The sequence below is a fragment of the Nycticebus coucang genome, chromosome 2, assembly GCF_027406575.1.
Source record: "Nycticebus coucang isolate mNycCou1 chromosome 2, mNycCou1.pri, whole genome shotgun sequence".
Taxonomy (NCBI): Eukaryota; Metazoa; Chordata; class Mammalia; order Primates; family Lorisidae; genus Nycticebus; species Nycticebus coucang.
Genome location: NC_069781.1, coordinates 135,877,943 through 135,891,839, shown reverse-complemented (window position 1 = coordinate 135,891,839; position 13,897 = coordinate 135,877,943). Strand labels below are relative to the sequence as shown.

At 47.2% G+C, this 13,897-nt stretch overlaps 1 protein-coding gene across 3 annotated transcripts in view; it reads left to right on the top strand.

The window, feature by feature from the left end:
• The window catches only part of OTUD7A (OTU deubiquitinase 7A), a 315,275-nt gene that overhangs the window by 237,581 nt on the left and 63,797 nt on the right, over positions 1-13,897 (top strand). For all 3 annotated transcript variants that reach the window (XM_053581980.1, XM_053581982.1, XM_053581981.1), the window contains exon 6: positions 264-482. In XM_053581980.1, the coding sequence (XP_053437955.1) occupies positions 264-482 (219 nt within the window). The remainder of the gene's footprint in view (positions 1-263; positions 483-13,897) is intronic.

The window sequence follows — 13,897 nt, the reverse complement described above, 5'->3', positions numbered from 1 at the left end:
TGTATGGGTGCAGGTGTACTTGTCTGTACTCTCGTGTATGTGTGTATATAAATGCTACGTGCATATGTGCGTATAAAGGCGGTGCATGTGTGCACTGTACATGCACCTGTGTCTGTGTGTGGGTGTACGTACAGGCACGTGTGTGTTGCCATGTGCATGTACATGTGTGCCCTGTGTGTGTGCGTGTGCGTGTGCAGGTGTGCACACAGAGCCAGGCCTGCACCACTGAGTCCCTATGGCCATCCTTCCTCCGCCCCCTGCAGAAAAACGCCTTTCCCGGGGGATCTCCCATGCCAGCTCGGCCATCGTCTCCCTGGCCCGCTCCCATGTGGCAAGCGAATGCAACAGCGAGCAGTTCCCCCTGGAGATGCCCATCTACACCTTCCAGCTGCCGGACCTGAGCGTGTACAGTGAGGACTTCCGGAGCTTCATCGAGCGGGACTTGATCGAGCAGGCAACGATGGTCGCCTTGGAGCAGGCAGGTGAGTGGCTCCCACCAGCCGGCTGGTGCTCTTTGGGCTCAGTGAATGCTCAAGCTGGCCCGACTTGGTGAGTAGAAGCACCCAGGTCTCAGACCCCGGACAGCACTCCACTCAGATTCTGGGTGCTTGCACCCAACTGGAGTTCTGAAGACTGTGCTCCAGCCCAGCACCGGCGGCACGGGAGGGCCCTGAGCAGGTGATGCTGAAGTCTCTTGGGTATTTCCCCTTGCTCCTGAATCCCAGTCCTCCCTACCGAGACCTCTGTGCTTCCCTCTGTCCCCACCCAACTCCTCCACTGGTATTGAAGTAAAGGTAAGACACTCTGTAAGCCTTAGAGAAAATAGGAGACCTCTGTCACTTCTCTGGGCGTGCCAGGTCCTGTTACCTCCTTAGCCTCAGTTTCCCCATCTGCAAGGATGAGAAGACTGATGGCCAGTGAGCTTTCTGAGTGCTGAGTGACACGTGCCCACCGGCCATGCAAGGTTGAGGGAGCGTGAAACCTGACTTCAGTCTCCTTCTTCCTCCAGAATGTCCCATCACCACCCAGTGAGAAAGAGATTCAAGGAGCAAGCCACCCTGGTCTTCTTTAGAGTTTCTAAGAAGAAAATACTTAGTCTAAAGCAAACATCTAAAGCAGATTTAGTTTCTGCCTAGACAATGCCCATTTCACTTACAATCACCTGCATTACAAATGCTGTGACATCACGTATTGGGGGGCTCCTCAGACACACGTAGGAGACTCTGTTACTGTCCCCTCCAGTGGGGGCCACACCTGCCTGCATGGGCTGTCAGCACACACACGGAGCATGACCTCAGTCAGGGGGACTTCTGCTCCACTTTCCGTCTGACCCACCCTTCAGCCAGCTCTTACTGTCTGCCATGGAGTGGAGCCGCCACCCCCAAAGGCCTGGCCCGTGGAGATGCTCCCATGTGTAACGTCCCAGGAGAGCAGGTGGGGAAGGCTGTGCCTGGCACAGGCATGAGAGGATTCTGTTTAGGACTCCGCCAACAAGGCCCTATTAGGGAGTAGAGCTTATTTCAGCTCTCGGCCAAGGCCCAGTGACAATTGCCAAGCATTTTTGAGTGTTTCAGAAGGAAACAAAAGAAAAAAAGGTTGGTATGATCCTGACACTGGTGGATGGGCAGTCAGGCTCTCAGAAGTAGGGAATAGGTAGCAAACCAAGACTAAAGAGATGGGACTGTTTGCCTAGGAGTGGGGAGGTTTTAAGGACACCAGCAAGGGCCGTACCCTTCCTGGGACCATTGCTACCCTTAGGGCCTGGCAAAGAGGCAAAGGATGAAAGTGAGGTGACAGCCACTGGCACAGGGAGTGGCTTTGGGAGAGAGAAGATGCGGGAGAAAAGTAAGTTCTCTGAGAACATTCTTCAGCCCCTCCAGGCTCTGACCTGCACCTCTGACTGGCAGAGGGCAGGCTGCAGGGAGCTCACTACCATGAACCTTGCGGGTCACCATGTGGGCGCAGAGCAGTGTGGGTCAGGGTAAGGAGTAGATCTGTGGGGTAAATGGGGAACATTTCCGTAAAAGATTCACTCTTCATACAGAAGGGAAAATTAGTATGGGTTAAGAAAGAAACAGGTTTTGTGAGTTCCTCTTTGTTGAATGCTAAGGCAGCTCAGACCCCCTGTGCCCTAGCGCCCCGCCCCCAGTGCCCAAATGCTCTTCTTCATTAGACGGCAGAGCCCGGCTCAGGGGTTAGGTACAGCCCACCACGTTGACCTTCATCTTTAGGCCTTACATGCTTAACAAACACCTTACTTCTTTTGAATGTCTTTTCTGTTATTTTTTCCATATTTTACATATTCATTTTTATCACTTAGATTTTACCTTCTAGACTACATTTTAAATGGATGCTATTTGATTTCAACCATCCATGCTGAGAGACTCCTTTTAAAAACCCAGACTTACTGGGTTAAGAGGTTGATTCGATTACAGCTCATTTGTAGAAATTACTGGCAGCAGAGATCAGGGATCAGGCTCCAACCCAGGTGAGGAGGAGTCCTCGGAGTTGACAGAACTGAAAGACAGGCAGCAGAGTTTGTCCCTGAGTGGGCGAGGTGGCCCCTGTGCTTGGGAATAGACCTAACTGTAGCCCACTGTCTGTCTGACTTCTCCAAGCTTCTCTTGTTCTCAGCTCTCAAGCAGGGGCTTGGGCTCCATCAGTGTTTTCCAACCTCTTTTATCTCACAGCACTCTTGAACCTTTAGTTAAAGTTCCATGCACACTTAAATTATGTGGATCAAAAAAAAGGTTAATAAAAAGAATATACTTACTGTGCTTTGAACTTCTTTTGATAATAGTTAATGATATTTAAAAATTGTTGTGGCACACCTAAGATCCTCTCATGGGCTGCAAAGTCACCGGGCTTGACGACCTCTCAGGCCTTCCTGGTCCTGGATTTTGGTGGGGACCCCTAGCTGAAGCTAAGCGAGTCCTGAGAAGTCCCCACCCAATCTGGGTGAGGCATCTGGCCATTGAATAATGCCAGCATCTCCCAGTGCTGCCAGGCTGTGGCCCCGAGACTCCGCTGGGGCTATCCGTGGGGAGGACAGTCGCATCACGAAACCACGGTCTGAGAAAGCCACTCAGGGCAGCTGGGTGCAAAGTGCAAATTCCTCTTTTTAATAGTTCAGGATGGAAATGCTCGGGATGGTTATGAATAGATTGTTTATATGCAATATTATTTACTTACACATGGAAGATTAACATGTAGACCTCAAAAATATTTATAGAGCGAAAAATACCCACTTGTTTCAGGGACAGTTCTAGCTGGGATTGGCAGGAAATGCCATCTCTGCTTTAAGGCCTCAATGGAAGACATCCCTTCCCTGGGGACTATGCATAGATCCCCAAGCTCAGGTGGTTCAGAAAGTGGCAAATAGTGGCCTTTGCTTGGTCAGTGTTGCTGTCAGTCTCTGTCCTGGGGTCTTGAATCCGCCCTCCTGGGGCCCTGCATGGTGAGGGTGTTCAACGTGTCTGCCTGGCCTTCCAGGGCCCATGGACAGCCCCTCTATTTGCAAGCTTTCAACATCGGTGGGACCCCAGTGTTGAACTCCCACAGAACCCACATATTGGGGAGACTCATTTTCCTTACACCTTAAGATCTTGGTGGGTACAACCCACTCCCAACCCATGACAGTCTCAGGAGGGCCCAGCTGACCTCCTGAGAGAGGAAGGGAGGTGCTTTTCATTCCTACCCTGTCATTGAGAACACAGGAACCCCTCCCCCCAGCCCTCCACAGGGTGTCCCTGTTCCTTTCACACATGAGAAAACACAGGACTCAGAGGCCAGGGTCTCTGGGTTTGGGAAGTGGCCTCTGGTGCCTCGTTTGGAAGCTGACCCCATTGGGCGGGGTGGTGTGTGGCTCTCCAGCGTAAAGCGCAGAGGCATTTTTGTGTGACTTAGAAGGTAGCCCACACCCAGGAACTTGAAGAATAGATGTCAGAAAGCATTTAGGGCATCTCTGAGCTATGGTATCGAGTCTGTTTCCATAGGGGATGATTACAGTAGGGCAAGAGTGCCCGACAGAAAGCACTCAGGGCATCTCTGAGCTATTGTATCGAGTCTGTTTCCGTAGGGGATGATTGCAGTGGGGCAAGACTGCCCGACAGAAAGCACTTAGGCACAACTCCGAGCTATGGTATCGAGTCTGTTTCCGTAGGGGATGATTGCAGTGGGGCAAGACTGCCTGACAGTAAGCACTTAGGGACACCTCTGAGCTATGGTATCGAGTCTGTTTCCATAGGGGATGATTGCAGGGGGCAAGACTGCCCGACAGAAAGCACTTAGGCACAACTCCGAGCTATGGTATCGAGTCTGTTTCCGTAGGGGATGATTGCAGTGGGGCAAGACTGCCCGACAGAAAGCACTTAGGGACACCTCTGAGCTATGGTATCAAGTCTGTTTCCATAGGGGATGATTGCAGTGGGGCAAGACTGCCTGACAGTAAGCACTTAGGGACACCTCTGAGCTATGGTATCGAGTCTGTTTCCGTAGGGTATGATTGCAGGGAGCAAGACTGCCGGACAGAAAGCACTTAGGGACACCTCAGAGCTATGGTATCGAGTCTGTTTCCGTAGGGGATGATTGCAGTGGGGCAAGACTGCCCGACAGAAAGCACTTAGGGACACCTCAGAGCTATGGTATCGAGTCTGTTTCCATAGGGGATGATTGCAGTGGGGCAAAACTGCCCAACAGAAAGCACTTAGGGACACCTCAGAGCTATGGTATCGAGTCCGTTTCCATAGGGGATGATTGCAGTGGGGCAAGACTGCCCGACCGAAAGCACTTAGGGACACCTCAGAGCTATGGTATCGAGTCCGTTTCCATAGGGGATGATTGCAGTGGGGCAAGACTGCCCGACCGAAAGCACTTAGGGACACCTCAGAGCTATGGTATCGAGTCTGTTTCCATAGGGGATGATTGCAGTGGGGCAAGACTGCCCGACAGAAAGCACTTAGGGACACCTCAGAGCTATGGTATCAAGTCTGTTTCCATAGGGGATGATTGCAGTGGGGCAAGACTGCCCGACAGAAAGCACTTAGGGACACCTCTGAGCTATGGTATCCAGTCTGTTTCCATAGGGGATGATTGCAGTGGGGCAAGACTGCCCGACAGAAAGCACTTAGGGACACTTCAGAGCTATGGTATCAAGTCTGTTTCCATAGGGGATGATTGCAGTGGGGCAAGACTGCCCGACAGAAAGCACTTAGGCACACCTCAGAGCTATGGTATCAAGTCTGTTTCCGTAGGGGATGATTGCAGTGGAGCAAGACTGCCCGACAGAAAGCACTTAGGGACACCTCTGAGCTATGGTATAAGCACAAGTCTGTTTCCATAGGGGATGATTGCAGTGGGGCAAGACTGCCCGAGAAGCCGTAAGATGTTGAGGAGGCCAACTGGCTCTGGAGTCAGCCCCACTCAGGCCGCGGTCTTGGATAGGCTGGGAGAGCTGGGATCAGCTGGGAGAGGTCGGCCACGTTATTTGGCGTGGGGGAGCTTCTCTGTCTTCCATCTAAAAGTCAGAGCTATGTGACAGCTGCCAAATGGAGACAGAGGCCCCAGTGTCACCCTGCACTCACTCCCACTGAATGCCCCCTCTGGGTCTGGGACTCCTCTGCTCACCAAGCACATGACATCCCCACCCTCATGGAGACTTAGTTCCTCTAGGAAGAAAGCCATTACACAGGTAATCTGTAAAGGTGAAGTAAGGCAGCGTAGCTGCCCCAGAGAGGGTAACTGCCAAGGTAGAGGGTACGGGCAGATGGGAGGGGCTGAGGCGTCGTCTTGGGGATGGTGCTGGCAGGCAGGGACAGAGGAAGTGATGGCAACATCAGCATCAGGGCCCAGGCATTCCTGGCAGAGGGAGCCTAGTGCCAAAAGCTCAGTGTATTTAAGGAAGCCAGTGTCACAGGAGCCGGTGGAGTGCAGGCAGGAGAAAGGGAGCCAGGGGGCTGGGAGTCCTCCTGAAACCTTTAGCTTAACTATGGGGTAGGATGTGCAGCCTGGGGGGTTCTGAGCAGGGAGTCACTAGTCTTGATTGGTATTGGACATGTCCTGGCTGCTCTGTGAGAGTGGATCATGAGGTGGGAAGAGCAGGAGGCAGTGGCTGCTCCAGTTTGGGGGAGAGGGGTGGCCAGGGTGTTGGGGGCGAGAGCGGCGAGATGCTGAAGGGGGCTGTGTTCTGAAGGTGGAAGCATAGGCCTTGCTGATGGAGTAACCGGGGTTGTGGCAGACAAAGAAGAGTCCAGCATGGCCCTGAGAAGGTTGCCCATAACATGTGGGCAGATGATGGTACCTGAGAGATGGAGACACGGTGGGGGGAGGGGAGGGGAGGCGGGTGCAGAGGCCATGACCATCAGGCAGAGCTGTGATTCTGCTGCCTGAAGAGCAGATGCATCTTGCACTGAGGAAAGATCTGGGCTGAGTAGGTGCACGTGGTGTCAGTATGTGGGCCTGGTGGGATGGACGGATAAGCTGCTCCTAAGACCATCCACTGTGCCCCCACCCCCCACCTCTGAGCATCAGTTGGATGTGCTAGTCTGGAGTTCAGACAGAACAGAGAAGCAGTCCAGAGGTGCAAGCTGAGGCCCTGCAGTGACAAGGGGTCAGGGACAGAAGGATCCAGCAGGGGAGATGGAGAAAGCATGACCCGGGAGTAGGGAGAAAGGGGTGGAGTGTGCCCCAAGGCCTGGGGAAGGCGCTTCGAGGGGGAGGGAGTGATCAGTGGTGTCAAATGTGCGGGTAAGTCAAAGGAACCTGTGCTCTGGGAATTGATTGCTGAGGCCGCAGTTCTCAGGGCAGCTGTGCCATACCAATGCAGAGGACGGTCAGGAAGAGGCTCCCCTCCCCCTTTTCCTTCCCTGTGCAGCTCCCCCATGGTTTGCTGCAGTCCCTCTGGGGTTCATCTCTTAGGTGCATGGTGGTCACTGTGTGGTCACTGTCCAGTCACCCTCAAGGGGCTGCAGATTCTCAGTTGTGATATAGTGATAAAGTAGCTACCTGGAAGGGCTGCCGTGAAGATTAACTAAAGTTATGTCTGCACAGGCTGGGTCCATACTAAACATTGAACAAATGGCTTCCTTTACTCATTTGTTATTTTCACAGAGTGATTTTTTTTAATTTTTGCTATAATGATATATATTTTGACCAAATATTAAGTCACTGTCTCAATCATTATCGTTCTTTCATTTAGTAAGCATCCATCGAGCAACTGTTGTGCCAAGCACTACAGTTAGTATCAAGGATGACCAAGTAAAGGACCACACAGCCCTGGGGGAGGAGGCTCCAAAGACAGGAGGCAGGCCCAGCTGAAAGCACCAGGGGCTGGTGAAGGGAACTCTCACAGAAGCAGGAGAAGACACAGTGATGCCAGGAGGGGGGGTCCGATAGCCTGGGAGGTGGGTGGGTGCACTCTAGTGATATTAAAAGGAATCACTTCAATCTAATTCAAAGTAAAAGTGAAAACTCTTATTATAATGCTATCCAGGACTTACGTGATCATGCATGCTTCCTCCCACTACTTCTCTGACATTACCGACACCTATTATGCTCCTTGGTTTCTTTTCTTTAGGTAAATGCCTTCGACACGTTTTCTTGCATACGCCAGGCACGCCCCATCTGTCTACACCTCTTTCTAAAACAGATCTTGCTTCTGTAGCTTCCATGGTTGATGCGTCGAATTAGTTTTAGTTACATCACATTTGGAAAGAGGGGTACTTCATATCCTCCCTCTCTGCTTTCATTTTGTCAGTAACATTTATTATCTTATACCATGGTGATTTGCTTTATAATTTGCTTACTTAATTACTGAAAGCTCTAAGAGGGCAAAGGGTCATATCTATTTTATTTGGTGCTGTGTATACAGTGCTTTGCACACAGTAGGTACTCTGTAATGATTTTTAATGAATGAAATAAATGACACTAATTTCGAGCTTTAAAAAAAAAAAAAAAAGGAATCACAGGGTCACCTTTAGAGCCAGAATTCACTCATCTTTCTCCTAGAGAACTGTCACGTTTTCTTTCTTTCATTGAGGTGTCTCGGGGAGTGATGAGCAAAATGACATCTTATTTCAAACAGTGTGGTAACCATCTGTTAAAAGCTCAAGTTAATTGGTCCCATTATCATGTCTGAATCAGAGGCCTGTTGCTTGGAAAAGTCAGAATAAGTGACTAATCACTCCTCACGTGTGAAGCTGCCAGCCTCCCTCGGTGGAGCTCACCTGCACTCTTCTTCTTTGTGGGAATCCAAGTTTCGAAGGTGTTCACAATGCCGGTTCCCATGTCTTTTTCCTGTTCTTAAGCAAAGTTATTCTGTGGGCAAGGTGCATGGCCGCTCTGTCCAAGGAGGGAATAGGAAGGTTGAACTGTGAAAGATTTTCAAACCCTCCCTGTTGCCCTCCTTGTGTGAAAATCGGCATCACCTGGAGCCCCCACTCTGGGTTCAGCTGGAGATGTCAGCATAGCACTCGTCCCTTTTTGCATCTTCAGAGGTTGCAAAGCACTGACCTGGCTGGGGCGCCTTTCCAGAGTGATTCTGACTTGCAGCGCCTGGAATGCTCTCACCTGGGTGGGAGTCTTGACTTCCGGAAGGCTGCTTGCATCAAACCACTAAGCCTTGCCATCTCTGGGCCCAGCTGCCTGGGCAGGCTGCGGTGGCCTGTCTGCCCTTTCCCATAGCACACATTCTCACCAGCCCCAAACTGTTCTCTATGCGGAAGTTTGAGGGTGAGAGCACTTTGCTGTCTCTTATAGGCCCACGAGCCCTATTACATCAGGGCTCCACACAAGGACCACATTTCATCTGAGGTACTTCTTTAGAGCCCCATTTCCCAATGCAGTCACACTGGGGATTAAGGTTTCAATGTATGAGTTGGGGACACATTGGGTCCCTAATGTCTGAACTACTGTCAATTTTTGGTTACTAGAAATAGTGCTGCTATGAGTATTCTTATAACTGGGGGGTTTGTTTGTATGTTTGTTTGTTTTGAGACAGAGTCTCAAGCTGTCACACTGGGTAGAGTGCCGTGGGGTCACAGCTCACAGCAACCTCAAACTCTTGGGCTTAAGCGATTCTCTTGCCTCAGCCTCCCAAGTAGCTGGGACTACAGGTGCCACGCTGCCCGGCTATTTTTTGGTTGTAGTTGTCATTGTTGTTTGGCAGGCCTGGGCTAGATTTGAACCTGCCAGCTCCAGTGTATGTGGCTGGCGCCCTAGCTGCTGAGTTACAAGTGCCGAGCCTCTTATACCTGTTTTTGATATGCACACGAATATTTTGGAATATAAGTTAACCCTCAGTATCCATAGGGGATTAGTGTCAAGACATCCGCCCTCTCACAGTGCCAAAATCTTTAAATGCCCAAGTCCCTTATATAAAATGGCATAGTATTTGCATATAACCTATATACATCTTCCTGTATACTTTAAATCATCTCTAGATTTCGTATAATACCTGACAGAGTTCCTACACGTCACTTCATTCTTGTGGGTTCACCGTTCTTACTTGGCACACAGAAAATTGAATTTTGCCTTTTGGAACTTAACAGAATTTTTTTTCTAAGTAACTTCTATGGGCAGTTGTTTGCTTCTTGATTTGGAACCCATGGAGACGGAGGGCTTACTACCCTTAGAAGTGATATTGCTGGATCATCGGATTTGCATATGTTCAGCTTTATAACAATTTTCCAAGTAGTTTTCCAAAGTGGTTGGACTAGTTTGCTCTTTCACTATTACGACTTGCTCTTGGCTGGGAACAGTGGTTTACACCGGTAATCCCAGTACTTTGGGAGATCAAGTGGGAAGATTACTTGAGGCTGGGTGTTTCCAGCCTGGGTAACATACTGAGACCCTGTCTCTATAAAAATAAACAAAAAATTTAACTGGGCATTGTGGCAGTGCCTATAGTCCCAACCACTCGGAAGGCTGAGGCAGGAGGATCACTTGAGCCTGGGAAGTTGAGGTTGCAGTGAGCTGTGTTAGTGCCACCACACACCAGCCCAAGTGACACAGCAAGCCCCGTCTCAAAAAAAAAAAGTTGCTCTACATTTTTTATCTTTTCATTTTAGTCATTGTGTTAGAAACGTAGTGATATTCACATAGAAGTTTTAATTTTTATTTTCTGACAACTAATACAACTGGGTACTTTTTCATGTTACTAGTCATTTGGATATCCTCTTGTTCGGTGCCTATTAAGGCATTTTGCCTATTTTTAAGTTTGCCTTTTTGATGGATTGGTGGGAATTCCTTCCATATTCTGCATCTGGGGCCTTCGTCCCATGGCTACCGCAGGTAATGTTTGCTCACTCTGCTGGCTGAGTTTTCACTTCCTCACTGATACACTTTAATGAGCAGAAGATTGTAACTAAAGTAGCACAGTTCATCTCTTTCCCCCCCTGTACTTCAAGAGCCTCTGTTTCAGTTTAAGAAATCTTCGGCCCCATATACCGAGGGTGGCGGGTTCAAACCCAGCCCCAGCTGAACTGCAACCAAAAAATAGCCGGGCATTGTGGCGGGCGCCTGTAGTCCCAGCTGCTCGGGAGGCTGAGGCAGGAGAATCGCAGAAGCCCAAGAGCTGGAGGTTGCTGTGAGTCCTGTGACATCATGGCACTCTACCCAGGGTGAGGGCAGTAAAGTGAGACTCTGTCTCTACAAAAAAAAAAAAAAAAACCTTCACTTACCCCAAGGTCCTGAAGATATTCTCCTGCCTTTCACATTTAAATCTGCAATCCACCTAGAATTGACTTTTATACGTGTATGGTGTGGTATATAAGGAAAGTCAGCTTTCTTTTTTTTTTTTTTGAGACAGAGTCTCACTATGTCACCCTCGGTAGAGTGCTATGGCGTCACAACTCACAGCAACCTCCAGCTCTTGGGCTTAGGCGATTCTCTTGCCTCCCAGGTAGCTGGGACCACAGGCACCTGCCACAACGCCAGGCTATTTTTTGTTGCAGTTTGGCAGGGGCCAGGTTCAAACCCACCACCCTTGGTGTATGGGGCCGGCGCCCTACCCACTGAGCCACAGGCACGGCCCAGGAAAGTCAGTTTTCTTCCCATGCATTTGTCATCCTGACCAGGTTCAAACCATCCTTTCTCCATTATACTGTAAGATAAAGCCAGTGACCTGTGTGTGTGGTTCTGATTCTAGGCTTTTCTGTTCTATTGGTTTGTCTGTCCTTGAGACTCAGGACATAAGTTACTTGGAAATACATTGCTTAATGTCCAACAAAATGGGACTCTCTCTAGAGATGATTTTTTTTCCCTCTAGCTTAGTTCTGCTGTGGGCAAAGAATGTGCACTGAATAATTACAAGCATTTCAAATTTGTTGATATTGGCTTTATGACCCAGCAGATAATTTTTATAAATATTCCATGGCCACTTGGAATTCTGTCCTTCTCAAGTGTAGTGTGTGTTTGTTTATTTGTTTTTTGTTTTTTTGAGACAGAGTCTCACCTTGTCACCCTTGGTAGAGTGCCGTGGCGTCACAGCTCACAGCAACCTCCAACTCTTGGGCTTAAGCGATTCTCTTGCCTCAGCCTCCCAAGTAGCTGGGACTATAGGCGCCTACCACAACACCCAGCTACAATAAATATTTTTTATTGTAGTTGTCATTGTTGTTTGGCAGACCAGGGCTGGGTTCAAACACACCAGCCTCAGTGTATGTGGCTGGCATCATAATCACTGTGCTACGGGTGCCAAGCCAATCTTCTCTTTCCTTGACTGAGCCTTTGTCCCCTGACTCTACTAGCTATGGAAAAGGTGTATTAAAGCATCCTACTATGATTCTAGTTTCTCTCTCTCCTTTAATCTGTCAACTTTTGCTGTGCATGCACATTTAGAATTGTTATATCATACTGGTATGGTATAACTTGAGTTTTGTTTTCAGGCGCAGGCCTGGTGGCAATGAATCCTCAGGTTTTCTTAACATTTAAGAGTTATATCTGAGCTTTGCGGGTCACGTACATTCTCTGTAACATACTTATTCTCTCTCCTCCCTTCTTCCACACCTCTTACAGACCAGCGTTTACTGACACATGATCTATATTATTTTCTTCTTTATAGTTTGGATTTATTTTCTGTTCCTTTTCTAACCTCTTGATAGGGATGCTTGATCACCAACTCTTAGCCTTTCTTCTTTTCTCTTATGAGCACTTAGGTTTATTAATTTTCTTTTCATTATTTTAGCTATAGCCCATAAATTTTGAAATATTTTTGTTATTATATATTTCCAAAATATTTTCAAATTTTTATTTTGATTGATTCTCTGACCCATGAATTATTGAAAGTAATTTCTTCTTTTTTTAATGTTATCTTTGTCTTCTATGTTGGCTACATTATTTCATGTATGTCCATCTGGTAATTTATAATGTTTTTCAAATCTTTAATATATTTACTAATTCATTTTTTATTCATTCTCTCAGTTACTGAGAAAGACATGTTAAAATCTCCCATTATGGGTTCAGTGCCTGTAGCTTAGCAGCTAGAGCACCAGCCACATACCCCGGAGCTGGCGGGTTCGAATCCAGCCCAGGCCAACTAAAACAACAAGGACAACTACAACCAAAAAATAGCAGGGCATTGTAGCAGGCACCTGTAGTCCCAACTACTTGGGAGCCTGAGACAAGAGAATCACTTAAGCCCAGGAGTTTGAGGTTGCTGTGAGCTGTGACGCTGCAGTACTCTACCCAGTTTGAAACTCTGTCTCAAAAAAAAAATAAATCTTCCATTATGATTGTTCACTTGTCTATAACTCCTTTTATTCCTTTGACTTTTCAATCATGTATAAATATAAACCTGTGTTATTTGATAACAGCAGTTAAACTGATATCTTCTTCATGAATTGAATAGCTGAACATTATAAAGGGTGCTTATTTAATTGTAGTAATTACTTTTTGCCTTTCAGTTTATTTTATCCGATAGCTAAAATATGCATGATGCACCACTTACTACTTTCTATATTTTCATGTTTAGCACTTTTGTATTTTCCCCATGTGTCTCTTATAAAACGCATAGTTAATTTATTCTTAAAAGTGTTTTGCCAACCTTTGTCTTTTAACAGGTACATTTATTTTTTAGTATAACTATTGTTTGTCCTTTTTCTGTGTGGGGTATTTTCTCTCTCACATCATCTTTTAAATCAATTAAATATTATTTAATCATTTCATTTTTTTCTACTAGTTTTGAAGTTGTATACTCTCTTTTTATTATTGAAAGGTTACCCTGGCATGCAACATATATCCAAATCACTTCTCAAGTTAATCAACATCTTAACCTATTGCCCCCTAGACATATAGGCATCTTAGGCTAATTTAATTTTATCTACTCCTGTTCAGTCCTAATTTATAACTTATTGTCATTTATTTTAGTTTTGTACTTTTAGTCTCATCAGACATTTTTATACAGTCAGAGTCCATTCACATGTACCCATATGTTCACTGTTTTTGTTTTTCTTTATTTCTTCCTGCATATCAGATCTTCCTTCTGTTTGAAATTCATCCTTTAGAATTTCGTTGGGTGAATATCTGCTGATTTTATTAGTCTTAAACTTTCTTTGTTTTGCCCACCTTTTTTAAAGACATTTTTGCTGAGCATAGTATCATAGGTTGGCAGTTATTTTCATTCAGCAACTTAAAGGCATTTTTCCATTGGCTTCTGTTTTCATTGTTTCTTTCAAGAAGTGGTCTGTCAGTCTGCCCCTCCTTTGAAGATAATCTCCTCTGGCAGTTCTCAATCTGTGGGTTGCGACCCCTTTGGAGGTTGAACGACTCTTTCACTGGGGTCGCCTAAATATATCCTGCATATCAGATATTTACATTGCGATTCATAACAGTAGCAAAATTATAGTTATGAAGTAGCAACGAAAATAATTTTATGGTTGGGGATCACTACAACATGAGGAAC